Source organism: Idiotropiscis lumnitzeri, chromosome 5 (genome assembly GCF_059441095.1).
Source record: "Idiotropiscis lumnitzeri isolate Australia: NSW breed Sydney's pygmy pipehorse chromosome 5, RoL_Ilum_1.0, whole genome shotgun sequence".
Lineage (NCBI taxonomy): Eukaryota > Metazoa > Chordata > Actinopteri > Syngnathiformes > Syngnathidae > Idiotropiscis > Idiotropiscis lumnitzeri.
The window spans coordinates 22,168,301-22,193,220 of NC_142395.1; the positions used below are offsets into that span (position 1 = coordinate 22,168,301).

General features: G+C 41.7%; 4 protein-coding genes across 4 annotated transcripts in view; 2 read left to right on the forward strand and 2 right to left on the reverse strand.

The window, feature by feature from the left end:
- Positions 1-801: 801 nt before the first annotated feature.
- Positions 802-3,868, reverse strand: cox4i1 (cytochrome c oxidase subunit 4I1). Its single transcript, XM_088296495.1, has 5 exons — positions 3,754-3,868; positions 2,802-2,878; positions 1,449-1,613; positions 1,238-1,369; positions 802-1,119 (listed from the first exon to the last, which is right to left on the reverse strand). Exons 2-5 carry the CDS (start codon positions 2,875-2,877, stop codon positions 983-985), a joined length of 510 nt encoding a protein of 169 aa, XP_088152621.1. The 5' UTR covers position 2,878; positions 3,754-3,868; the 3' UTR covers positions 802-982.
- Positions 3,838-7,717, forward strand: emc8 (ER membrane protein complex subunit 8). The gene is made up of 5 exons (XM_088296494.1): positions 3,838-4,384; positions 4,957-5,033; positions 5,120-5,189; positions 5,786-5,880; positions 5,974-7,717. The coding sequence occupies exons 1-5, from the start codon at positions 4,172-4,174 to the stop codon at positions 6,131-6,133; spliced, it is 615 nt and encodes a 204-aa protein (XP_088152620.1). The 5' UTR covers positions 3,838-4,171; the 3' UTR covers positions 6,134-7,717.
- A 2,624-nt stretch (positions 7,718-10,341) lies between these two features.
- gins2 (GINS complex subunit 2) lies at positions 10,342-12,540 on the forward strand. Its single transcript, XM_088295386.1, has 5 exons — positions 10,342-10,573; positions 10,675-10,789; positions 11,016-11,115; positions 11,218-11,344; positions 11,959-12,540. Exons 1-5 carry the CDS (start codon positions 10,484-10,486, stop codon positions 12,085-12,087), a joined length of 561 nt encoding a protein of 186 aa, XP_088151512.1. The 5' UTR covers positions 10,342-10,483; the 3' UTR covers positions 12,088-12,540.
- The window catches only part of gse1b (Gse1 coiled-coil protein b), a 148,647-nt gene continuing 136,246 nt past the window's right edge, over positions 12,520-24,920 (reverse strand). The window contains exons 5-17 of the mRNA XM_088295380.1: positions 23,993-24,156; positions 23,661-23,861; positions 22,280-22,447; positions 21,766-22,130; positions 21,357-21,687; positions 19,148-19,782; positions 18,555-18,667; positions 18,213-18,477; positions 17,561-17,674; positions 17,014-17,394; positions 15,888-16,229; positions 15,409-15,512; positions 12,520-14,479 (exon numbers count right to left, since the gene is read on the reverse strand). Coding sequence (XP_088151506.1) covers positions 14,339-14,479; positions 15,409-15,512; positions 15,888-16,229; positions 17,014-17,394; positions 17,561-17,674; positions 18,213-18,477; positions 18,555-18,667; positions 19,148-19,782; positions 21,357-21,687; positions 21,766-22,130; positions 22,280-22,447; positions 23,661-23,861; positions 23,993-24,156 — 3,324 coding nt within the window. The 3' untranslated portion in view covers positions 12,520-14,338. The remainder of the gene's footprint in view (positions 14,480-15,408; positions 15,513-15,887; positions 16,230-17,013; positions 17,395-17,560; positions 17,675-18,212; positions 18,478-18,554; positions 18,668-19,147; positions 19,783-21,356; positions 21,688-21,765; positions 22,131-22,279; positions 22,448-23,660; positions 23,862-23,992; positions 24,157-24,920) is intronic.

Sequence of the window (24,920 nt, forward strand, 5' to 3'; positions counted from 1 at the left end):
ATTTATATATTTAACTGAATTATTGTTGTATTGCACTGGAGAGGGGAGCTCTCTAATCTCGTTGCACACTTGAGTACAATGACAAAGGGATTTCTGATTCTGATTAGGCATTTGCTTTGACATTATTTTTACATACACGCAATTTCATAAAAAAAATCTTTTATATTCAAGACGCACTTGATAAATTAAGAGAACATCTGTCTGAATGCCCAAGTAAAAGTGTTGTGAATGACAATGGACTCATTGTAATTAAAGAATTTTATTCCAAAAAATTAGTTTCTCCAGCGTTTTGTTATTCAGTCTATTTCTTTTTTGGAGGCAATTTCCCCCGCCTTTGAGAAGATCCTCTCACAAGGCACTGAAGAGGCCGGTGTACACAACGCCTGTGTGGCTAATATAAATAGGTGAGGGAACGTTGCCTCCATGGACTTCCAGTATAAGAGCGGGTCTTCCGTACGTGCAACATGTCCTGCTGACATATAGCGCTGCACCTCTGAGTGCGCATCAACAGTGACGTCTTCCATCTTGCGGATATTTAACGCAAAGTAACGCGCCAATAACTCGATGCTTGTTTTGAGCGTCCATCCTGTTGACAGATGCGCTTCCTTATGAACACAGTTTGGCGCGCGACCGCTGTCAACACGATTCTGGTAGTGGTCACGTGACTTTCTCAAAGCAGTACGCGCACCGACACGGGGTTTGCCCTGGAAGCTCGGCGCGCGCATCGACGCCTCGGTGTCGTCGGACCCATCACTAGTAGTCTACACTTTTTCCCCAGACAACATTTTCTGAGACACAGTGTGCATTCACATTTTTACATTTTATTTCTGTACTATACAATGAATGTAAGAGGAAGAGGTCTTCCACAATGATCACACTGAGGTAAAGTGGATGGCTGATCAATACAGTAATGCAGGCATTATTGGATCTTTCCATAGGTCTGCTTTTATTTTCAAATGTGAGACATGGTCCACTTGTTACTTTACTTCTTCCACTGCTTGTTTTCGTAGTCCCAGTTTGATGAGAAGCCTTCCACGGGGTTGATTCTCATGTCCAGCATCCTCTGCAACTCTTTCTCCTTGTACTCTCTCTCAAATGTGTGTGGAACTGGTCCATACACTAGAAAGACACAAAAAGAGTTTCTTATAAACAACTGTGTAATTATTAACAAGTGCATTTTTATTTTGTAGTCTAAGGGCGGGGAAATCAAATACTATATTATAGTGACAATAGTTACCAAACTTCCTCTGCCAGAACACCACTAGACCAGTGACACCAAAAAACACAAACACTCCACCAAGCACAGTTTTCCACTGAGCTGATCCTTGGTTCATCTCAGCAAAGCTCTGCTTGAAGCTGATGCGATACACTGAATCGGGAGAGATTGAATGAAATGTTTACATGCATTAATGCCAAATTTATTTTCCTTCATTGATGCAAAATCTTACATGCGATCTTCTCATCATTAGAGAGTGCGGCCCATGAGCCTTTCTCCTTCTCCTTGAGTGATTGCTGCTCTGCACTCAGGTTCTGCACATAGCTGACATCGGGAAGGGGGTTCTCCCGTGTGTCAAAGTAGGCAGGGAGAGTGTAGCTCTCCACTTTGGCGACACCTGCAAGCACCAACAGACTCATTAGCCCAAAGGTGATTTATTATTCATCCCTGACATAATGACTAAATTCACCATATGATCCTCAAGGTGTTGATTTGCTCAACGACATTTAGTATCAAGTGCCCAAAGGTTAAAGAGTCCTTGTCAAAATGTATTTTTAAAATGTTTATTCAATAAATACTATTACTATATATACATTTTACACAAAAAATGTACATGCATGTCCCAACTGTGCGATTAACAAAACTGAATGAAACACCAAGAAAAATAATTTTGTTCATTGTTTTCAGATTAAATTTGGCCTGTAAAAATTTGCGCAATACAGATGTGACGTTTCTGGGAAAAAAAATAAAATAAATAAAAAATCAACCTGTTGCTGAACCTAACCCTTAATTCATAAATATTACACATCATTGTTATATTACTATGAAAACCTGTGCTCGAGAAAAAAAAAACAGGTCAGCTTCAGAATCAGCACAAAATAATTACTTGCATCTGCAATCTTCTTACTAGTGTTACCTTTAATGATATTCCCCTATGCCAAAACACTGATCACAATTCTTCTCAACATTGATTGAATCATTTTAATTCTATCAGCAGTTTAATTTCAATGGTCAGACATTTTTGGAATAGGCCCGCGATCGATTTGTGGTCCTATGCTTGCGACCACTGCTGTACAGAATTAAGCAGCACCCCCACACCCCAATTTAAAAACAAAAAAACTAAACATTTTTGGTTATTGTCTAAGTATTTAACAAGTTTTCATTCAGAAAGGATGTTTTTTTTTTTTTTACAAGCGGACAAAAACCCCAGTGATTAAGGCAAAGTGTTGATTGATTGGATTAAAACAGTATACTGTATAGGTCGCAGGGAATTGTACCTATGATTTAACTCAAAATGCCATCAGAAATGGCATCCTACATTAGATTTATTATTCCACTTACTGTCACAGGGTTCAATAATAATTTCAAATATTTTGGTAAAAAATATTTTTTTCCATGTGAAGATTCTTCTTAGTCATTCAGGTCATGATAATCCACTTTGCTAGACATAGCAACTGGACTCTTATTGCTGGTTTTATTTGGGTTTTTTTTTGTTTCCATTTGTCCCTTTTCTTGATTCCCGAAAACGTTGAAAAATTCTTCAGTCTAGCGATAAATTAAAAACATTAGAATTTGTGATAATCACCATGACTGCCGCGTAAGCAGACAGACGTGGAGATGGCACGTTTGCCAACAAGACTCAGGGCTCTGGTTGCCAGCATTCTATGGAATGAAAACAAAAAGTTAATTATTCATAATGACAAGTTGGACATTCAAACATCTAGGGAAGTTTGTGATAATGCTGTGTAAGGGGCCAGACACATAAAAGCCACCACATCACTCAAATAAAACCACTACATGATGATTTACAAAGCTATGCCCTTGATTGACAATTACCCACTCAGCAAAAAAGTACACAATATCAATGTGATTAAAAGTGGTTACAAACCAAATGAAAAGTACTCTACAAACAGATCAATGCCTTTGAGTCAATGACAATCTAATGATCAAAATATCCAGAATGTTAGATATTACTTGAATTGAATGTTGTTCAATTGTGTCGTTGGAACTTGTGAAGTGACACATTAACTGAGAATTATATCGTGATTGTATTTTGCCGGTAATCTAACTCGACATTTATAATTTTGGGTGGGACTAAAGATATTCAAAGGCTGACTCTTAACATTGAGGTTTTCGCCGTGATGCACGGCTAACGTTAGCAATAGCCACATACGCAAGGTCAAAGCGCCCCAGTTTCGTTTAACATCATATATCCTGCCATTGATGGTTTATTACAAAGCAATATATGATTCGCAACTCGATTTGCACCCGGAAACCGTGTTCGCGTGAAGCAGTGAGGGGGAAACTCAAATAGAAACATGCACCAAATCAAATATCGTTGCTAAATGCTAACAGCTCGCGGTAGCTTCGATGGGCTTTGACAAAGTCACCCGTGTGCCGTTGCCACATGCGGCCAAAAGGGGCGACAAAACTAGGATTAGTGCGTAGACTTTGAAATTGAACACTGGTTATGCGAAACGTCTTGAAATTAGAATTTAAACGGGCAAGAACAAGAAGGATGAGTTAAAGTAGCTCACTGTATTTCCTTGCAGCCGTCCGCCGATATTCTCAAAGGAAGTGCAGTAGACCGGAAGTACTTAGTTGGTCATAAAATACTTTGCCATTCACGACGGGTAGTGTCATTTAACGGCACCACATTTTGGTTTACGGCCTCACCGGGTCAGAAGCTGTAACCAGTGTGCTCGGAGGACGTAAAATAATCTTAAATTTACTCTCAGCTCATCTGACTAACTTGTTTTAATACTGAATAGATTCCGATGATATAAACGTCATCTTCTTGTGGCAAGATTTAAATGTTTTACACTTACTCGATGGAAACTTAACCACACGCTGTGCTACTTTTCTACTGGTATGATATGCGATATAATTAGCTAACTTGTCAGAAGTATTTTTACGTCCCAGGGGCACAAGAACCTGTCCAATTCCTTCACGATCATGCCTATTCAGCTGACAAGTCAAGCTTACTGTAAAATGCTCTTGCACGCCGCTAAGTATCCGCACAGTGCCGTCAACGGGTTGCTGGTTGCAGAAAAATCCAAGGAGAGAAAGAAAGACAGTCACCACGATCCAGTCTTGTGTGTGGACTGCGTGCCGCTCTTCCATGGCACGCTGGCACTTGCACCCATGCTTGAAGTTGCTTTAACACTGGTGAGTCCATTTATCCAGTTCCTTGTTGATTTGATGCCTGCCCCAAAAAGCAGCAGTAACACTAAGGTGCCAAAAACTATTCATTCAAAAAGTGTCTGATGTTGACATCCTGTTTAGTTGAGTAGCTTTATAATTTATTGTCAGGGAAGAAGTTTTGATTTACAGCATCTAATCTAATCGAATCTAAAAAAACAAAAAAATCAATCAAAATTCATAAACATTTTTGGCATTCCACCATAACAGCAATATCAAAATACAGAAATTTAGCAGAGCCATGCTCATTACCATAATTTGATTGTGTAAAGTGCCCATCAAAAAACAAAAATGTTATGTGAGGTAAATTACTTGGGAGATCGTAGCGATCAGACAATGACAGCATATAATTATCCATCATGAGCGGCATATAATTAAAGTGGTAATAGCATTCTCATATCACAGCCGTGGTATTGATCATCTTCATGCGATACAAAGTCCAATATATTTTGGACCTAAAATGTTTCTCCCCTGCACAACCCAGTAACATTCTTGTCCTGTGTTACTTTGTCCTTGTAAATCGACATTTGACTTCTCAGATTGACACTTGGTGTAAAGAAAACAATTATCTCATCGCCGGATATTATCAAGCCAATGAACGCACAAAGGATTCAAGGTAATGAGGACTTGCAATTTTGTTTTTATTTTCAACCCATTGCAACACATGTATAGTACTTTTCTAGATTTTCATCTCCTTTGCAGACCTAACCAATTTGCAGAAAAAGTGGCAGCAAGGATTTATGAATGCTTCAGTGAAGCCGCAATTGTTATGGTAAAAGTATTTAATTATTATTATTATTTTTTTATTGCTCATCCCCCTTACATTACATTACTGTACAGTAGTGTTCGCCTCCAGATGTTGTTCTGGAATGTCCTGTTAAAATTAAGTTTCTGGTGGTGCATTTCCATATACAGTTAATCACAATGCATTTGACGCTCATTTCGCCGCTGCTCATCCAATTCTTTCGTATTGTTGCTTACATCAAAGACAATTTTCATAATTTGCAATTTGTTTCCTTCTTGCTGCTGTGTTGGTGATTTCTTTACTTAAGCATGCACATATTTAAAGAAATGTTCATCTTCGCAAGGGAGGAGGAGAGTCCAACTGTCGGTTCCCGAGCAGGAAAAGATGGTCATCCGTTTCCTTTTCATTTGTTTGTGCTAATTTTATATTTGAGCTCTCCTCTTTGTTGTATGAATTAGAAACACCATAGTTAATAGCGTATTACTAAATATGGTGTTCTATTTCAGAATTTCACTAAATTCCGAACATTGTGAAGTTGGTCTTCAATGTTAATTTTGCATATAACTGGCATTTCAACAGGGGTGTGTAGACTTTTTCAAACAGCATCTTTCATTTGTTCTCAGGTGGACAGCAGTAGATTAAAAATGAGCTGCCACGAGCCCATAGTGCTCATATATGACCTTCACGAAAATAAATGGAAAAGCAGAGATGTCAATTAGTAAGTATCTCTCAATACTTCAAGCATTCAAATCAAATAGTGGTTCAAATGATGGTTTGACCCACGTTGACCATAGTTTCCCCTCGTTTCCAGTGACTCTTTTGAGGACTGGAGCGAAGCGCAGAAGATTACGTCAGCTCTTCTGGAGGGAAGGTCCTACGAGAACTTGATCGACTTTGACAATCACCTGGATGACCTCAGGAACGACTGGACCAACCCAGTGATTAACAAGTCTGTCCTGGACCTGTGTTAAGACCGTCGGCCGTGCAAGCTAAACAAGCGCATGGAGACGGCTGCCTTTGCTGCTTGTGGCACAGGATGCACACGATGCTCAACTGGCCTGTTCCACTTGATGTTCTGGTATTGTGGAACACCGACCTTTTATGAGGCCAACCGATCTCAAGGGCAAGCACCTGATGTGCACTTTTTGGGCAGGCATCGCAGAAATAGCATTGAGAAATGCTGTGTCTTTATTCATAGTCATAAATAAATGAATTAATTAAATATAGAAATTATTTGATCCTTTTTGTTTTTCCTTGCATTAAACGAAGTAGCCATACTGAGATAGTCATTAATACAGTGGTGCCTTGAGATATAAATTGTATTTGTTCCGTGATGCAAAACACTCAAATCATCTCTTCCCGTTGCAATGAATGGAAATCTTGATGAATAATTTTCAGCCTTCCAAAAAAAAAAAAAAAAAAGTCTTTTTCATTTTTTTCATTCAAGAAAAAATAGCAATGTCATATTTTACTTTATTTTGTGCGTTTTGGCCACATGGGGGCAGTATATTTCAGATAAAAACAGAAGAGTTTTACAACTGACGCAGTAAGCTGCAGTAATATTAGGCATTTTTGTCACATATTATAAAGAATAAATGCGTGTTGTTATATTGTTTGTCTACATTTGGTGCTTTATTTGTGTCAAAAGGATTATAACATTGCAACACCGATATCTACTTGTAAGCCTGTTTTTGTATTTTACATTATGCGTTAGGGTGAAGCTCACAGACTTAAATAAGGCAACGTAATGCGCTTTGGTTACATAAACATGTAATTCTCTTTGTTTTGTTTAATTTGACAGTAAACTTAAACTGAGTGGCAAATGTCAATAATCTTGAAGCCACTTTTTTGATGAAGTGTTGACTATCTGCCAAACTGCTGCTTATTGTCAAGTGAGCTGACTTGAGTTCACTGTTGCAAGCCATAGCAAAAAATAATGTATTAATGAAGGCTTTTATCTAAAAAAAAAAAAACTCCCAAGTCGTCTCAAAAGGCACCACTATAAATTATTTGAATTTATTAGATATTATTGTATTACTACTGAGATATGATTACCAATTGAAGTTTGTATTTTGTTTTCACGCATTCAAAACATCGTTTTAAAATGACTGTACTGCATTATTTTGTAAAAGCACCAGCAAAGACAGACTGATATTTTTAAGTTTTCCCGTGCTCCTCTCATAGCGAGATTTATTACTTTTGTTTTGCCTCATTTATTTGCTGTATGTATTACATAATGTATATTTGCTCAATGGAGTTCTTAATACTTCCTTCTAAAAATCAGAAGACTGTGAACTGTTTGATTATTAACATACAGTCTCAACAGTTAAGTTTGAGAATACTCTGTCAGCAATAGCCTGTAACTTCAGTCACGTGTGACCGTGGCCTTTTTATAGATCATTTTTTAACTGAATGTTCTCTTTTTCACATTCATTATGGTACATTGTGTTGCAGTGCATTATCATTGGGAAGAAATTCAACTAAATCATGTCAGCTTCAAGGGAATGTGAATTATGATTTTGTGTTTTGCTTTGATTTGTGGTGATTAAAATGAAAAAAAAAAAAGGAGTGACATTTATTTCACTTTAACTTATTTGGATGATAAAATATGGAAAGTCAATTGATTTGTTATTGGGTTGATCAAAAAGTCCAAAACAAATGGCACATTATATAAATCCAATTCGAATGAAGTTGGGGTGATGTGTTAAACATAAAAAAAAAAACAATAAATTGCAAATCATGTTCAACCTATTATTAATAGAACACACTACAAAGACATATGCTATGTTCAAACTGATTAAATTTTAGCAAATAATCATTAACTTTGAATTTTATGACTGAAGATAGATAAAAAGATAGGACCAGTGGCAAAAAAGACTGAGAAAGTGGAACTGATGCAAAGTGTAAATGTGTTCTGTGGTCAGACGAGTCCACAAATTGTTTTGGCCAATTGTTGGCGTCGTGTCCTGCAGGCCAAAAAGAAAAAGAACCATTGTCAAAGAAATTAGGTCATATTATCAAGTTTCAAAAACTATGCTTACAGGTCATTTGATTTGCAAGCGAACATTGTACCCTTGTTATCCAGTGTTAACAGAAGTGCCTGCACTGATAGAAAGAGACAAGCCAGGCGCTCATTCCAGACTGATACGAAGTAAAAGCGTCTGACATCCAAGGACACAAACTGAAGTCACACTGACCGTTATGCGAGAGGTGTTTCCATTCTGTATGAGTTGCATATTCAAATGCTTTGCTGCAATACAATAAAAACCATGCGGGAGCAAAAAAACAGGAGCTTCGCCCCTGACTGCAGGGGGCTGCTCCGCGCGAGACACAAAGACAATCTTGGCTGGTTGATTCATTTTGTTCAGGCTTGTTTTAATAGAAACTTCCCTGACAACCATCCAGACCTTTATGGACACAAAGATCAAAAGTCAGCATCTGTGATGGGTAACTTACACATTTTTGAAGGCATCATTACATTATTACTGAAAAGTACATGAGAGTTTTTGGAGAAACATATGCTGCCATCAAGGCAAAGTTTTCTCATGGAAACCCTGCTAATTTCAGCAAGACAATGCCAAAGCACATTCTGTACGTGTTATAACAGCGTGACTTTGTAGTAAAAGAGTGCGGGTACTAGACTGTCCTGCCTGCAGTCCAGACCCGTCTACCATTGAAAATGTCTGGCGCACTCTGAAAAATAAAATGTGACAATGGAGACTCCGGACTGTTGAACGGCTAAAGCTGTACATCAAGCAAGAATGGGAACGAATTCCAACTTCAAGGCTTGAACAATTTGTGTCCTCAGTTTAGTTACCAAACGTTTATTGAATGTTGTTCAAAGAAAAGCTGGTGTAGCAAGACTGTGGTTAACATGAACATGTTCCAGCTTTTTTGGAACGTGTTGCAGCCATAAAATTCAAAGTTAATGATTTCTTGCTAAAGACAAGACGAGTTTATCAATTTGAACAATCTTGTTGTGTTGTACTTAGTATAATGACAAAGGGTATTCTGATTCTTATTCTAAATATATTGTCTTTGTCGTGTATTTAATTAGGTTGAACATGACTTGCAAATGATTGTATTCTTTTTATATTAATGGTTAAGTTTCGCATATTCACTATTAAGAACAAATACACCCCATTAATGAACTTACCTTAGAATGTCACCGGATTTCTTACAAAACGCTGACCCCTGGCGGTGTCCCCTCATGTCCGCCGCTCTCTTGTTCCGCCTTCTCGTGAATCCACCCATAGACAAAGCGTAGTCGGTCTTCGAACGAGACGTCACTTCGCTGCCATATTGGATGTGTCAGATCTGCAACAAAAAAAAAAGACTGAAATGCAAAGCGTCGATTTACAAACTGCACAGCGGCTCCAGTTTCACGCGCACGCACACGTACACGACCATACACACTGAAATCACATTTAGGGACAATTCAGTGTCCATTGAACCTACCATGCATGTCTTTTGGGTGTGGGAGGAAACCAAAGTCCCTGCAGGCACGGTGAGAGCGGGCAAACTCCACATAGGAAATTTGGAGCCCAGATTCGAAACCTGGACCTATGTACTGTGAGGCTGACGCGAAGTAAAATTGCACCTAGGCGTGAGTGTGAACGCGGATGGTTGTTCGTCTATGTGTGCCCTGCGATTGTCTGGCAACCAGTTTCACGCACTCCCGTAAACTTCGTGAGGAGAAGCGGTTTAGATAATGAATGGATGGATATTCATTTTAATATTGGAATATTAATTCAATATTTCACTGCAAACTGTAGGTGCAATGTTGTTTTTTTAAATAAAAGGACATGAAAGTTCAAGTTATTCGAATGTATTTCTATATATTCAATTCTTATGCGGGGATATCAGTTTATCTTTTAAATAATACAGTGAAAAGTTTCCTTATTAAACGCAAGTAAGAAAATATATGTGGTATTTGGGGTTTGAAACGGATTCTTGGCGTTTCGCTTCATTTCATTCGGTAAGTTAACTTAGGACACAACTGTAAAAGCTACAATGCCAGCCAATTATTTTAACGACGGCAAATACAACTGCCTTTTGGCCACCTCCAATATGGCGACGAGAACAACGTACCATAAATCGGATAATGCGCCATTAGCTAGCCTTTAGTCCACCCACCCATTCAAAGAAACGTTTACTACCTCATCACGCAGTGATAACGTTTAGCCAATCACGGTTCTTTATCTCTTCGTACTGTTTACGTTTACTCCGACTGTCTCCAACCAACGCGGGAAAGTTGGTGCTAGTAATGACAAGCTAGCAAAGGTCTTGGATGCATTTCTTTTCTTTTTAAACGGAAAACTATGGACCCTTCGGAGGTCGAGTTTCTCGCTGAGAAAGAGTTGGTGAAGATAATCCCCAATTTCAATCTAGACAAGTTATATTTGATCGGGGTGAGTTCGCATGTTAGTTGATTTAATGGTTATTCTATAGGGTTGTATGAAGTCAAAACGGTTGCGTCGAGTACCTTTTCAATAACAAGCTACGTTTGCAGGGCGACCTGGGACCTTTCAATCCTGGCCTGCCGCTGGATGTTCCCGTGTGGCTGGCCCTCAATCTCAAACAGAGACAGAAATGTCGAGTCGTTCCTCCTGACTGGATGGATGTTGGTAAGATAAAATACTAACCTAACCTCACCTTTATTGGGCCCAAGCACACATTTAATTTTAGGTGCCTTTAGTTAAATTAAAAGTTATTATTCTGTTGTTAAGCACGTAATTGTTCGGCCTGTCGCTAGTTAAATTGGTTTAGTCTATATCCTATTTTTTTTTTTTTTTTTTACAAAATTTGATCACTTACTGTCTGTGACTTTCTCATCATTCCTTGACACTGCAGAGAAACTTGAGGAGATGCGCGAGCTAGAGAGGAAAGCAGCCGCCTTCACGCCTGTTCCCAGTCCATACTACATGGAGCTGACCAAACTGCTTCTCAACCAGTGAGGCGAAAAAGAACAAGCCCCGCCTTATTCAGACAACATATTCGTTTCACGTCATCTTGAACTTCTGCTCCTGCTTTTGTGTTTGTTTGGTGTTCACAGTGCATCTGACAACATCCCCAAAGCGGATGAGATCCGCACACTAGTCAAAGACATCTGGGACACGCGCATTGCGAAACTCCGCCTGTCTGCGGACAGTTTCATCAGTCAGCAGGAAGCTCATGCCAAGGTCAGAGCATCGCTTGTATAATGAGTTAGGGACGTTTCCAATAGTTTATTTCCTGTTTGACGGTATAATTGTAGTAGGGAGCCCCATTAGGTAGATTCCCAAAGTCTGACGTATCTCTGAGGGGTTTGTAGTTGTCACCCAGGCAATTAGCCACCAGCAAGAACGTTTTAGGAGATTCCCAACAAACTTTAATCACAGTGTCTAAGGCTTGTAGGATTCTGAGCGACGGAAGTGGATCACTACAAAAAAAAAATTAGTTGGTGAGTCTGACGCACATAAAGCGTGCGGCAATTGAATTGACCCTGAATTGAGTTTTGAGGCTCCACATACAATACCCATTTTGTATTTTTTTTAATTGAACCACTAAAAATTGCGCAATTGTGAAAAGGCAGTTTTCTATCATGTAAGAAAATCAACACATAATTGAACACTAGTAGAGGAACAAACATGTCGACAGATAATACTCATAAGCATATATTGTATATCTTCTGCAAAGGCCGCAAAACATAACTGAGGCGCTAAAGACCATCTTCAAGTACATTATAAATAAATGTTTGAGGACCCCACCTTGTGTTTGATGTCAGTCGGCTCAGTCTGTTTTTCTTCTTCTACAGCTGGACAACCTGACCCTGATGGAGATCAACACCATCCGAGGGTTTCTCCTCGATTCGCTCAACTGCATGTACAAGCTACGCTCCAATCTGCAGCCAGGATCGAGTAAAGGACAGTTTGCTGATTATTGAAGGACGAGACTTGATGCGCCACTAAAAAGGAACTAAGCAAAGTTGGGACAGCAGTGTTGGGACTTTTTTTTTTTACCATGACCTAAAGACTTCTATGGCGATGTCCATTGCATGTGTGTCAGCTCATTTTCGAATTCACAGTACATGAATAATTGAATGCAACATGCTCAAATGTGCTTAATAATGATTTCATTGTAATTTAGTTTTTTTTTCCGGTTTTGCTTTATGGAACGCTATTCAAGCATTGATATCTTAGACAAGTGTCAGAACTGCTCGTTGACAACTGTGGTATCACTAGTAGCATTTGATCATTACTAGTGGCACACAAGGTAACTAGCGTACAGTGTTGCCCTAATAATTAATTTCTGTACTTGGCAAAACTCAGGAAAAAAGACCATAACCAAACCTTTGAATTCAACAAAGAGACCAAGGTATATAAACATTTTTGAAATATTTTATTTTCTTTTTTTGTCTGAAATCACAGCCATATATTCATAAATACCTAATTACTACATTCAACAAAGAATATATTACATTACAATGGATTCAAACGAACAATTCTTTTGAAAACAGGATTTCACAGCATCTAGACATCCTTCGCTGAGTAATGGCGCCATGGCGAGGCCGTGCGTGGATGGTGAGAGATGAGGCGGGGCTCACGCTGCGTACTGTGCCACCCTATCGCGCTCACCTGGCCCTCAAACAAACAGGCTGCGATGCTCCCAACTTTTAGTGCGGGCGGATGTGAAACGCTTGAGCTACAGTTTAATCAACGGCGGTCCAAAATAAATGAGGCACTTATTCGTATGCTGATAAAGGGAGTGTTGTGCTTCCGCTTTGATGATTTTCCTTCGGCATATTTTCTAGACTGACTTAAACGGTGAAATTTGCAATCGGTGCAGGTGGTTGGTTGCTACAAGTCTCAGAGTAGAGCCGCAGACGAGGCTGTAAACAGATCCGTTTTTGTGTCATGTTCAGTTTGTTACATGTTGGCAACGGATTGGATTATTAGGGATGATCCTTGGACATCGCATGAGGGATAAGACGGGAGTTGGAGGCTTTTTAGCTTATTTCCATCCTGGGTGTTCTTTTTTTTTTTTTTTTGGCTAAATCGTTTGAATTTTAAATCTATTGTTTGGCACTCAGCCCTCTGTGGTTGTGGATAAAAAGGCTTGGTTCTGGCAAAGGCCTGTCACTTGATGCTATTTGATGTGTGTTCGGAGGAGTCTTCAGGAACCAGCAACAATCAGCTGGCCACTTTACTTCATGTCTATAATTAAAAAAAAAAACTCAAGTCAAAGCCAGTCAAGTAACAAAAACTGCTTTGTGTGCACACTCCAGTGGGAGGCAAACATTTTGTTAAGTAAGCGGAGTAGCTGAAATGGACGTCACGCTGTGCTATGAATAAAAAGGTGGCAAGGGCACGCGTCGGCACCTCAGAGGAAGCTTCACCTCGTGGCGGCTCGCTGCCGCTGAAGATAAGATCCTGCGTTTTCTCTCCCTCTCTTCAACGTGTTATCAGAATAAGCTGTTCTGGCCAGCAGCAGTACAAACACTAAAAGCAAGGCTGTCTTTTGCAAACCCCCCAAAAAGCATAAACATATTTAAAAAAAATGGCAGGCTTTTTTTTTTCTTTTAAAAGAACAATGATTAAAATAATAAACTTACAAAATTCTTTTAAGTCTTCATATATACAATATAAGGCTGAAGCACCTTTTAAAATTCTTATTCTCAAATTGTCCTATTTTGCAATAAAACATTTTGTTAATTATTTCCCCCAAAATGTGCATTTCAACATTCTGTCCAAATTCAAATATGTCTTTGTTGTAACACAGTACCACCAGGTAGTTCTTCAGCTATTATTCTTAAGTGCATGTCCACTTGGAACGCTCATACTACCGCCGTGATGACTTCACTTCCTGACTGGCTGCGAGCGTTCCTTTGGACTTTCGGAGTGTCTCTTCTCCCTCGTTGGCAGGATTGTCTGTGTTTTGGGTGGCGGTGAAGAAGAAGAGTTTGTGTGTGTGTGACAAGCAGAACTCCATCTTGTCCCGCCCCCTTCGCCGATCTCCTTTCGTGGCTACATTGGCACACGTTGGCTTGTGGCGCCGACAGCCCTTCATTCACTGTTCTGTCAGCCTGCTTCTCCGCCATTCATTTGCCAAATCTATTGTCAGTCTGAGAGGAGAAGTATCTGGGAGAGGGGAAGGGGGGCATCGTATGTCTTTTTTTTAATTTTGGGGATAGGGTGTCACCTGGGAGGGTAGCCCTTGTAATGTCCAACTCTGGGCCAGTGCGTCTGTGGCAGAGTTAAACACTTCCTGAAGTGCTCCAGCTCCGATTGCAGCTTCTCTCTTTCAATGGCCAGCTTCTGCCTCTGGGACATCAGCTCCTGCAGGCCCAATAAGCAGTTAGAAAAGGCAATTGGAGTCAAGGATGGATAGCCTTTGCGGCAGGGCTTGGTTCCAATTCTCAGAAAAAAAAAATCCTTGAGCATGTTGACACTGTAATGGAATTGCCTCGTGATGCCACAAGATGGTGGCAATGGACTACTTTTGTCTAAATGAAGCTCATCAACTCACTTCAACAGTTCCTTCACACATCAATGCCACTAAATGGAGCCAAAGTAGTAGAGTTTAGGAATACGTGGGATAAGTTAAAAACAATCTGCAAATACTAGAAGTAGACGTGATACTAAATTGAGAGACAAGCAAGAATTTATTATAATGTTCTTTAACACCTGCAAATTATTTTATGTGATTCAGCATTTTATTTTTAATCAGACCCATGACAAGTGTTTAGGAAACAATATTTTGCTTCATTTAAATGATCCTGGTAACTTGTACAGCAGGAATGAGTAATTTAAATGCTGGAGGGGACAACAATTTTTCATTCGTGCTACTGGGGGCCACGAAGGTCCAGACACTTCAGAACCAAATGTCTGACTAAAAATGTAAATATGGACAAAATATGTGCATATGTGCAAAACATGTGCTCTAAATATATTTCATTTCAAGCAGACAAAATAACCACAGATTGTATTTTCTTTCCCAGCACAAGACGCTGTCTTGCACTCAAATTAAATTTCAAGTACGGCACAAAACTGTTTAACACGAAACCATCATTTTTTTTTTTTGTTCACAAAAATCTACTCGTTAAATTTTTGATGGTTCTATGTCTGTCCTGCATATTGCATGCATTTAAAACGAACTAAAAAATAGAACAAAATACATTTTCATCAAACTGCAAGAAATAATGGCTTTTGTCAGGCATTGATACATCGTGTGTGTGTGTGTGTGTGTGCGTGTGCGTGTGTCGTACCCCCATGGTATGCGAGAGCTGTTCAGCAGTGAGACTGAGGTTGTAGTTTTGAGCTTCCAGCCGTCGACACTGATTCTGCAATACTTGTCGCTCCAGACTTTGTTCTAGGGCAAAACATAGTGTGAGTTGAGATTAAAAAAAGTAATCACAAATGAGGGCAATGTACGTGACAAGATAACTGGAAGAACAAATGCTTTGTTAAATCCAACACTTTATGTTTACAGGGAATGAAAGATAAGAAAATAATAGTGGAATAATAAAGACAAGTATTAACAAATGTGTTGCAAACTGTATATGATAAGAACTGATTGCAATTAGAATCAAACCAGAATTGAACTAGCAGAGATGTTTAGCACCATCTAGTGGCCAAGATGCACTACAACTTATTTAGTCAGATCATCAACATTCAGGAATTAAATATTATATTACAGATTAACAAACCAAATAATGAAATCCGGAGCCTAAAACATCATTCTCACCTTCAACATATTCCTGATAAGCTTCAAATATGGATTCAATCCCTTGCCACTTGGAAGCTGGCGCCGCCTCTTCCTCCCCCTCCTCCTCTTCGTCATCTTCCTCCTCTGAGGCAGACAGGTCCTCCCTCGTCCCTGAGGCGTCGCGGTGGAGCGACGTGGAGAAGTGCTGCCCGTTGGGCTGAGGGTGGGTGTGCGCAAGTGCCAGAGCCGATTGATGCGTGCTCGAGTGTGACTGGGAATGCGGCGGAGGCGGCCTGCCGGGGGTGCTCTGGAGCTCGGGAATGTTGTAATGAACAGACGACTCCTGCAGGGGAGAGGATTCGGACATCCCGGTAGCCCCGCCTGAAAACACAATGATGGCTTTTTCAACTTCTAAAGGAGCGGAGGGACTGGTGAATATGAGACCTTCTGTGCCAACGATTGCCATTAAAGATAAAACGGAGCGAATATAATGATACTTGTCCTCATGTCCCACAGCTGAAGGTGACCTATCGACATTAAAGTGGTCATCAGTAATGCGAGAAATCATGATAGGAGTCTTTAAACGGAATGCTCTCGCTTCAAATAAAAGTCTCATTGAATGAGCGAACAAACGCCATTCGCAGACGGCAAGTCAGATGATAGGAGCCCCAGGAAAGATATGAATATGCCAATTATTGCATTTCATAATAAGAGCGGAAGAACGAGGGCCGTAAATGAAACAGTCTCCATTCGTGAGCCACAATTTATTGTGCGGATCTCAAAAGTCAAAATCAAAACTTAAGACTGTAATGTGAAAACTAATTATAATGATATATGTATTCATTATACTACTTCCATTAATTTTCTGGACCACTTATCCTAAATAATAATATATTTTTAATCTTAGAGGCCACTCCTCCCAGCGGATGTATGGTGCACCGTAATTTTTTTTTTTGGAGCATCATTTGGGATAATTTTCTCACCAGACACTTTTGGCCTGCTATTTTGCATCACAAGTTTGTATGACGACCATGTATCATGATTAACACTTCCCCACTTTGACTCTCACAGGGCAAGCAGTTTAGATGAAGCTTTCTTAAGAGATGTTATCTATCAATCTAAGCTCAGATTTGTTTGCAACCACTGTTCAAGTTGCATCGCTTACCTTTGTGTTTCTGCAGTGCTTTCTGAGTAGACTGCAGCACAGATTCATGGAACTGCTGGGCAAATTCCTCCGGGGTGAAGCTGTCCCAGGGTTTGGAGCGTCCATTCATGCTGTGGATGCCCTCCTTAGCCGGTAGAGGGAGCGGGGGCCGCAAGCTGTTCAGCAGACTGGAACTCCTCCTGGATATTGGCCCCTCGGTAGGCCCCCGGGCCTTGTCTGGGTAGACAGCTGGAGAAGGAGGATCCTTTGGTCTTAGCGTGTCCCCGAGGGTTTTTGAATTGCCATTAGGGGATGGGGACAACGAGCAATGTGAGGGGGGGCTATGTGGCCTGACACTGTGGTGGTCTTCTGATTCTGAGGTGGGCTGGGAACATGCAGAATCTGTAACAATGTGAGCATATTTTAGGCCATGTGAACATACAATTTAGGATGCTTTTTGAGTTTCTTCCTTCCATTCAGATGAAGAGAGATTGTATCTTGTGCAGAAATTCTATGTACATGTTGGTTCTATGGAGGAATACAGGACGTGCATAAACTTGTGTCTCACCAGAGGGCTGTGCAGAAGGGCTTTTACACAGCGGATGAGGGGCATGTCTAATGGTATCCAAAGTTATACTCTTCTCTTTAATTGCTTGAAGCAGCTCGGCTGCCCTTTCAGTATCTGCAAGATGAAAAAAAGATAAATGAATACTTTGTGACAGTATGGGAAACACTCTGTTGTCATTTGTGGGCAGCAAACTCTAGTGAGTGAGTTTGTATGCGTACATTCCAATTTGAACGAATACCGTCCGCCTCTAAAACTAAGGAATAACTGCATTAAGCATACAACTTCAACACACTGTTAATGAAAGAGGAAATTGAGGGTGATGGTGGCATCTGGAGTCAACATGTTAATGAGAGGCGGCTGCATTTGAAGCAGACTGCGCTCAACTGAAGTGAAGCGTCAGCGAGCTGTGGAGCCCGCTGAGAACGACTACAATGCCCGGATAGCTAATGAGCACGAGATGGTTCTGCTTTGCTCTGCTGGAATGAGATGTAACACTGATATGAATCAATGATGAAGATGTCAGCAGGGCATGTAAAAGGGCGTTGGGTCGATGCTGTGAAGTTTAGCCGATAGACAACTGGAACACGTGCGGAGTGGATGCAAAATACCAACGGATGGGATGAAACGATCTGGAAATATTTCAGTGTCTTGCCTCTTCGCTGCTGAAGGGTGACATGGGAAAGTCTGAACATAGTGAGGAAGCGCTTCTTTTCCTCCAGTTCTGGTGCTCGATCCATCTCCTCAGGGGTGAAGCGCGTGCTGAGTTGCGGGGGAGGAGGTGTGCGTTTCGACTGTGAGGCAGCTGGCGAGGGGCTGCGCTCCCTGAGCATCCGCCGCCGCTTTCTTCTCTTCTGCTGCACCAGCTCCTCCCGCCGGCCCAGAGTGGTCAGGCTGAACATTCCCAGGAAGTCCAATTTCTGCACAGAAAGAATGTTTAAAAAAATGAATGGTACAGCCAAATCAAAGGTTCTTGCTTGTGTTTTTTTTTTTTTACCTCAGTGGAGTCATCAAGTTTAAGTGGGGGCTGCTCTGCTACCCTTCTGAGATGTGCCCTCACCTCCTCCTCATCACTTTCATCATATGAGTCATCCAGCTCATAGTAGTAACCTGTCGACAATGTCAAGGTCACCAAAGATTGCCCCGGTTTCAGGAGTACAGTTCCTGTATGCATTTTCTAAAAGTGTTATGTACTGCACTTAACCGACTAGTCGACTGTACCACACTCCAATGACGGTTAATAGCTTGAAGTCAATGAATCACCAATAATGTGTTTTGGCTTTAATAATCCCAGAAATTTTCACGCGAGGAAACCCCTCAATTCCAGCGTTTTTCTGGATTTTGCGAGGCCAACAGAATATTGTGTTCTAATGCTATAAAAACACGGAGCCGTGATGTTAAAAAAAAAAAAAGCAAGACGTATAAATACGTCTTTGGGAGGCGAGGACTACTTTTTAGAAAATGTATATGTATGTCTTATGGATTGAATGACTTAAGAACATAGAAAATCACATTGTGGTGATATGAATTACTTTATTGAGTTGAACTGAACTCCTCCAAAGTATCACGCAACACAGAGTGTGAGAGTACCTTTCTCCTTGGCTTCCCTCTTCCTCTTCTCCTCCAAGTCCAGTTTACTGACCGGCCTTCTGTGTTGCTGAAGAAGCTCATCATAGATCAGCATTGTGTCAGGTGCCATTTCCAGTGAAGCTACCTGTCCTACTACGCCTGACACAGACCCCATGGTGACTGCTTGTCCGTGACGACTGTGGCCTTGGAGGCTCTTGAGTCCAGCGTTGCTTTTGATAGCTCCTTCCATTTCGTACTGGCTAGTCAGAGACATGGACGCCCGCTGCTGGTTGAAGAAAGAGTGGGTGGATTTCTCCAGATCGGCAAGGAATGTACTGGGCTCTGGCAGGCCAGGCGGCCCTCTCGCTTGCAAATACTTTGCATCCATTGCTCCACTGTCTCTCCTCCTGGCGCCATCCTCATACTTGGAGGGGCCGGGCGGTAGCCGACTGAGCTCGTAGTGTCCCATCCCTGAGGGATCATGGGTGCGTCGGGATTCTGAGGGGGTCTCTATTAGAGATGCTGGGTTCCACAGAGTTGTGGGAGGTGGGGGGTGATGATCGCGTGGGGGCTGGGAGGGCTTGGGGGAGATGAGTGGCGGAGGGGCACCTAAATGGGAATGGAGGTCTCGGTTTCCTGGTTCATGGTTATTTGGTCTGTGAACACACAACGCAACATGCTTAGGCTTTGATAAAAAAATCGTTCTAATATATATATATGATATGCAATCCCCACACATCACAGGTGAGCAAATTCCTGTTATCAAACAGACACACAGTAGTTCAAAGCACAGAGGGGATATGGCCAAGGCACACATACTGTACGTCCTCCAGATATAAATGGTCATTTTATTTTTTTATCTAATGCACACTCGGGGTGGACCACATTTATAGAAGTCAAAGAGATATTCTTTGGGGAAGCAGAAAAAGAAATGACAGAAAAGGATTACAGGATAACAATTAGGCTTCCATTTTCTATCTTTTAGTAGGAAAGAACGTGCGCTAAATGGCAAATTGGAACGATGTGTGCTGCAGCCTCACACATTCTTGGAGCCCTTAAAGATATGTTTGAGGAAATATTCAACATAATTGTTACATTTTAAAATACATGTCAACAATATGCTCCCCAAATTTGCTGTGTTTTGTGTATGAAATGACAAAATACACACAACAAGAGCAGCCACATTGTCAGCGCTTCCTATTTCTGTTTGCATTTCTGCCAGTGAGACTAAATATGTGTTATCTGCAATCCGCATCCTACAGTATGAAGTGATTCCGTGATTACACCATTGCATTAGTGATAGTAGACGTGTGAATCCCTGCTGTCCTACTAGTTCAGTATTAACCACAACCCAAGTTCCTGTCAGGCACACAAACAACACAGGCATGGAACAAAGGAGAGGAAGTAGGAGGCTTATGCTGTGCAAGGTTGACAGGATTAGTCAAGAATCTGCCTTTGTGTAGCTTAGCCGTCCCACCCGCTGCCTGTCTGAAACCCTCCCAAGCAGAACTCATGAAACGGCAGTTATCAGGACCTCACGTTGCACTCTGCATCATCGCCTAAACATAGCTGTCAGTCTTGCCTCCACGTCGGACATAGACGCTGGCGTGGACAGAAATAGAGTCAACGTGATTCTTCTGACAGGGTTGATCTTTTTCCAGTCGTGTCTGACAACAACCCTCTAAAGCTCGCCAGCCTTGGAAACTTCAAACCACCGGCACCACCACTGTCACCATCTCGGCCCTTGACGTGCACACGTCGATTTTTGCAGCTAGAGAAAACTATTTGATGAATTATTGAATCCATGTTAATTAAGGCAGAGAATCAATTATTGTGTCATCCTATTTTCTTTTTTAAAAATTGTCTATTGACATCATTGACAGATTAATTGATGGTTCATCTGTGTGGATGATTTGCAACAAAGTTTTTGGACCTCTCAATATCTCTTGCTAGCGCTTTTTTTTCGCAATTTTGTTGCAATTTGAACTTTGTATCATTGCGCTAATTTTGAATAAACGAAAAGGTTCATCTTTCTTTTAAAATTGGTGACTTTATAGCCGCAAGACACAAAGCGGACAAAAACATCCGGTCAAATTCATATCATCATGCCCATTCCAAAACTTTGCATTGGTAGGCTGATGAACAAATATGCAAACATTTTCTGCATGCACTGCACGAGGTCATGTAAAAGTCAGCATTTAAATGGAACGGATCGGTTTTCAATCCTTACCTGTGCAAGTCTGTTCTGTGTTCCGGTGCATCAGGGTTCCGTCCTATGTCCAGGTGCTGTTCCAAGACCTGCTGACGGAATTCCGACACTTGGTATTGGCGGTCCGCTTTCTCTTGGCGCAGCTTGCGTTGCCTTGCCAACCACCTCTCCTCCTCATTGTTCCTGGGAGCGATTATGGAGGTTGGGAGACCTGTCCCCACCGCACTGGGCCCCATGTAGAGGCTGTGGCCTGAGATTAGACCGGGGACTGTATGATGCGATTGTACCATTGCAGAGTGAAGTCCTGGTGGGACCGGTTTTGGAGCGGGCAAGGGGGGCTCTTTGGTTTTATCTGCGAAAGGGCAGAAATTATTTTTTGCTTATGTGGAAAGGTGTTGAGAAACAAAATGGTGGAGGAGGAGACACATACCAGCCCGATTAGGGGTGAGTCTTTCCGGCTTGCTTCGGTCCTCCTGCCCTCTCATGGCGTGGAGTTCAACCAGGTAATGGTTCTCCATAGCCTTGGAAGCTTGCAACTCTTTTTCTCTCAGCGCTCGCTCCTTTTGCCTTTCCAGTTCCTTTTCTCGTTCCCTCTCCTTCTCCCTCTCTCTTTCTCTCTCTCTTTCCCGCTCCCGCTCTCGCTCCCTTTCTCGCTCCCGTTCGCGCTCCCGTTCCAGCTCGCGCTCCCTCTCGCGCTCACGCTCTTTCTCTCTCTCAGCCTCCCGCTCTCGCTCCTTCTCACGCTCGCGTTCCCGCTCCCTCTCGCGCTGCCGGAGCTCATCCTCTAGCTGAAGCCTTGAGAGAAAAGTAGATATGTGCCCAAATGTAAAGGAACAGCATGGATTGGATATGAAAAAAAAAAAAATAAATCGAAAGCTGAATCGCATTTCATATACTGCGCAATATACACTTGTATTTGTATGCCTAACTCAGTAGGACTTTACCTCTCAGATTGCAGTGCTGAAAGTGAAGGGTGTGTGAAGTCTCCAGGGTAGCGGACCCCTGATAAGTGCATATGGACTGCAGATGGATGGATGGGGGGTAAAGCTCCCCCTGCTGGTAGCGGATAGAACGGTGACCTCAAAGCAGAGAGGCAGAATGGGTCATCCATCCTGGGAGAGGAGCAATTGAATGACAAAAAAAAAAAAATGTCAGTCTCGCCTTGGAACAGCACACCACTCACTGTCATTAACCTTTGTGCCTCTGTCTCCTCAAAGAAGAGCCAGAGTGTCTTCCATCTCTCAAGAAAGCAGCCGTATCTGTCAGCTAGCCTCAATCACTGCACAGCAGCTGTCAGAGCCTGCGTTATGTTACGACTCTGTGTTGCTTGTGTGTATCGGTGACATCCTCAGCTCATCCCCTCATTAAACCCATTACAGTGCCGTATGTGATGGCTGCTGCATTTCTCTGATGTTGCAAGGCTGACAGGAGGAAGGGGGGAACGCAGTTTATGTGAAGGCCTGAAGCAAGAAGGGCCCTTCAACACACGCACGCACACACCCATTCTGCTAGCATTAAGTCATACATAATGTAGCGTCAAAATGATCCCATTGGGGAAAGGAATTCTGCTTGCTGGTATTTTCCGAGTGTCCACTACTGCTCATGGAAAGATCTCAACACTACATGACAACTTTCAAGAAATCTAGATTCTTGAAAGGACTAGTATACTCATTTGTCAATATTTAATGTTCTGGTTGGAGCTTAGAGTCACTTACGACTGCACTACAATCCTTTCCCACCTTTTAGCAACATGACAGTGGCAAAATATTGGATGTACTTGGCAGAATGATGCAATGGAGTTCTACACTCATGTAAACTACAATAATAATTATTAAGATCTAGCTTATAGCGTTAAGAAAATGGACATTTTTTTTCTTTTTTAAAAACAGCACAATAGAAACCTCATGAAGTGGCTGGTAAGTGCATGGTTGTCTTTTTTTTAGTTTAAGTGTTGTTCAGAGTTGTTGTCATATCGATCACTAATTCTAACTCAAGTCACTCCACAAGCAGATAGTGAACAATTCTGAAAGCGTCTCAAAGCTGTACATATATATTTGATAATGGATTACAAGAAGGAGCAGTGCAACGAATTAATCATTAATTATTTATGTATCTATTTTTTTTTTTTACATTTAATGTTATTGCTATACTGTATGTTTTCATAAGGTACAATAATGCTAGGAATATTTTTCTTACAAAAAAAAAAAATCATGTAAAAACGTCATTTCGGAGTCAAGAATGGTTTAATAGCAATTCCATTCATTTTAATGGGAAAAAAGCAATGATGTGTCACTTGATCAAAAGCTTTTGTATGAAGAGGCCCACCTGTACGGGGTGAAGGAAGGGTGGGGCAAGTAGCTGGGATGGTAGTATGCAGCGGCGGCAGCTGCAGTGGCGGGGTCCAGGCCCAATGGCAAAGAGGGCATGCGGAGGGCATCCTCAGTTGTGGCATAGGGCCTGAAACCACGGAGGTACTCTTCTGGTACAGGACCAGGCGGCACGGCATTAGGCAACTGTCTGGGAAGGCTGTAAAACCAATATCAACAAAAGGAGGGAGTTGAAGTCCAGGGGAAATTGTAACACTTTAAAGACATTGTATAGAATGTTGGCATCTTATTCCAAAGTTTTGAAGTGATTTAACATAAGGTGACACGCACTTGAGCGGCTGGAAACGTGAATCCTGCATCACAGCGCCAGGAGGGAGACCGAAGGCATAAGGGTTTCCCAGGAGGTGGGCAGGGACGGAGGGGCCCTTTTCCTGGGGGAGGGTCCCCTCCGCACCGAGCCGTTCCCTGCTGGCCCCACGCGGCCCGGAATCAGCCTGGGGGAGAGATAAAACGAGAGAGTCTTATTCATTGTTTGAGCAGACATGTGACCGACACGCTTGTCAGTGTTGATGGAGGCCATCCTGTGAGGGGGGAAAAGAGGACTGTTTATCATTCAGAAGTCTCTTCTGCTTATACCTCAAGCATATGCGACATTCCCTCACAAATATAAAACCCTTCACCAATTCTCTGTGGATATTTCCTGTTGAATGAAAGAGTGGTGAACAAAGGCGAGCTCGGGTGGGACAAGCCGAAAGTTACGACAACAACAACAACAACTACAGCTAAGTAAGAAGTTTTAGCTTTATGATCGATAAGAATGTGGTAATGTACAGCACCAACACATGAACCATAAATTAATGGATTGCGTGTGTGCAGCTTCCACACAACAACATCCACAGGGACGGTAACATCCAAAGCGAAACATCCCGCTGCCTGTGTTTCTTGTCAATTCTACATCTCTGTCACCTCCCTCTCTGCCTTTGGCGGCAAGCTTGGACTCACTTATCCAATTCCACCACACACACACGCACACACCCACACGCGCACGCACACACACACAAAAGCCGGCAGGCACCTACACGCACGCAAGCATGCACGCACACACACACGCAGCATTTCAGAGCTACAAAGATATCCCGCTGAGGGAGTGGGAGTGCGTTTTCTGAAAGCTTTGGTTCCTCTTTGGCAACAAATGCAATTGCTGAACAGAGAATCTTGCAACCTTTGTAAGTTGTACAAGGAAACTGTTTAAGGGGGG

What these genes read in the sequence shown, in the direction of transcription:
- cox4i1 (XM_088296495.1), bottom strand. Translation starts at nt 2,877, where the DNA reads ATGCTGGCAACCAGAGCCCTGAGTCTTGTTGGCAAACGTGCCATCTCC. An exon ending in CTGCTTACGCGGCAGTCATG is followed by an intron (nt 1,614 to 2,801) that starts GTGATTATCACA and finishes TGGTGCTTGCAG; the next exon opens with GTGTCGCCAAAGTGGAGAGC. An exon ending in GTTCTGGCAGAGGAAGTTTG is followed by an intron (nt 1,120 to 1,237) that starts GTAACTATTGTC and finishes GTGTCTTTCTAG; the next exon opens with TGTATGGACCAGTTCCACAC.
- gins2 (XM_088295386.1), top strand. Translation starts at nt 10,484, where the DNA reads ATGGACCCTTCGGAGGTCGAGTTTCTCGCTGAGAAAGAGTTGGTGAAG. An exon ending in ACAAGTTATATTTGATCGGG is followed by an intron (nt 10,574 to 10,674) that starts GTGAGTTCGCAT and finishes CTACGTTTGCAG; the next exon opens with GGCGACCTGGGACCTTTCAA. An exon ending in AGCAGGAAGCTCATGCCAAG is followed by an intron (nt 11,345 to 11,958) that starts GTCAGAGCATCG and finishes CTTCTTCTACAG; the next exon opens with CTGGACAACCTGACCCTGAT.
- emc8 (XM_088296494.1), top strand. Translation starts at nt 4,172, where the DNA reads ATGCCTATTCAGCTGACAAGTCAAGCTTACTGTAAAATGCTCTTGCAC. An exon ending in TTGAAGTTGCTTTAACACTG is followed by an intron (nt 4,385 to 4,956) that starts GTGAGTCCATTT and finishes TTGACTTCTCAG; the next exon opens with ATTGACACTTGGTGTAAAGA. An exon ending in GTGAAGCCGCAATTGTTATG is followed by an intron (nt 5,190 to 5,785) that starts GTAAAAGTATTT and finishes ATTTGTTCTCAG; the next exon opens with GTGGACAGCAGTAGATTAAA.